The sequence below is a fragment of the Hevea brasiliensis genome, chromosome 7 (genome assembly GCF_030052815.1).
Source record: "Hevea brasiliensis isolate MT/VB/25A 57/8 chromosome 7, ASM3005281v1, whole genome shotgun sequence".
Lineage (NCBI taxonomy): Eukaryota > Viridiplantae > Streptophyta > Magnoliopsida > Malpighiales > Euphorbiaceae > Hevea > Hevea brasiliensis.
Window position 1 is genome coordinate 89,404,936 of NC_079499.1, and position 1,828 is coordinate 89,406,763.

Sequence of the window (1,828 nt, forward strand, 5' to 3'; positions counted from 1 at the left end):
GTATGACAGATAATATACAATTTAGGTGCTTGGTGATAAAATTTTATGGAATGTATCAATGCCCCTCTGATCATCTTTTCATTCAACAAATAGATGAATATACAATAATTCTAAACTGATTTCTAGGCTAATATACAGTGATTCTAAATTAATTTGAGGCTAATGTTTCTCCTTTTATAGCTATATAATTTAACTATAGAAATATAACATATGTACAATAAATATGAGTTAGTGGCTGTAATTAGCTAATGAGCTATAGATGGTAACATTCCCCCTTAAATTGATGCTGGTTGAGCAAGAAGCATCAATTTGCCAACAAGAAACTGATGTTGTTGTTGAGTGAGACGCTTCACAAACACAACTGCTATTAGTACGGATGTGGAAACATGTGGAAGAGAAATGACACGAGTATCCATAGCTTCACAAATATAATGACAATTGACTTTAATATGCTTGGTACACTCATGGTAGACTAGATTTGTAGCAATTTGAATGGCACTTGTGTTATCCGCATTAAGAGGAGTGGGATTAGGCTAACGAAAGCCAAGCTCAGTTAATAGCCTTTGAAGCTAAGTAATCTTAGAGCATATAGTAGATATAGCACAATATTTAGACGCAATGGAAGATTTAGAGAAATGAACTTGCTTCTTATTCTTCCATGATATCAAAGAACCCCCAAGAAACATACACCAACTAGTGACAGAGCGATAAGTATTGGGATAAATAGCCCAATTAGCATCACTAAAAGCAACAAGATGCTTAAGAGATCCAGTAGGAAAAAATAATCCATGACAAGGAGAACCTTAGAGATATTGAATGATATAGCAAACAGCTGCCAAGTGTAGATGTCGTGGAAGGTGCATAAACTGACTAACCTGCTATATGGCAAAGGAAATATTAGGTCAAGTAATAGTCAAGTAGTTCAAGCTACCCACTAACTGTCGATATAACAAAGGATCAGTAAGTAGCTCTACTTAGCATTTACTTCTAAAAGAGTATCAACAGATGAAGAATCTTGAAGACCAGCCAAAGCAATCAAATCCTAAATGTATTTAGTATTATTGCAAAAAGATGCTAGAAGAGTCAATGTAAACTTCCAATCCTAAGAAGTATGTGAGATAACTAAGGTCCTTCATATGAAAGGAATCTTGAAGGTGTTGCTTAAGTTAGTTATCAATAAAGAGTTTGTCCCAGTGATAACAATAACATTAACATACACCAGAAGAAGGACAATTCCAAAAGGAGGAGTTATAATAACTTTGCACAAGCTAAAATTAAAGCAAGGTAGAATGAAACTCTTTGAACCATATATGGGAAGCTTGTTTTCAGCCATAACTATTCAACTTACAAACTTCCAAAGTAGAAGAAGATAATAAACCAGTAGGAGGTGTCATGTATATATCTTCTTTGAGATCACCATGGAGAAAAGCATTTTTTGCATCCATCTATTAAAGGGACCAACCTTTTGAAGCAGTAATGGCAAGTATTGTACATACTATAGTCATTTTGGCTAAATGAGCAAATGTCTCCTCATAGTCTACCCCATACTCTTGTCAATTACCCAAGGTAACCAACCTAGCTTTATAGCAGTCTGGAGTCCCATCAGAGTGAAGTTTCACTAAATAAACCCATTTATACCCAATAAGCTTGGCATGAGTTGGACAATGGATACTATCCCTAGTCTGATTATCTTGAAGAGCTTGAAGCTCCTCCTACATTGCTCATTGCCAACACTCATGCTTAACTCCCTGTGAATAAAAAGATGGAACTAGAATGGAGGACAAAGTAGCTGTAAATGATGTATGGTAAGAGTCATGCTAATAAGGAG

At 35.3% G+C, this 1,828-nt stretch overlaps 1 protein-coding gene across 1 annotated transcript; it reads right to left on the reverse strand.

Annotated features, from left to right (window-relative positions):
* Nucleotides 1-275: 275 nt before the first annotated feature.
* LOC110671058 (uncharacterized) lies at nt 276-1,445 on the reverse strand. The gene is made up of 5 exons (XM_021833430.2): nt 1,353-1,445; nt 986-1,042; nt 876-878; nt 642-758; nt 276-533 (listed from the first exon to the last, which is right to left on the reverse strand). Exons 1-5 carry the CDS (start codon nt 1,443-1,445, stop codon nt 276-278), a joined length of 528 nt encoding a protein of 175 aa, XP_021689122.2.
* Between the last annotated feature and the right edge of the window lie 383 nt (nt 1,446-1,828).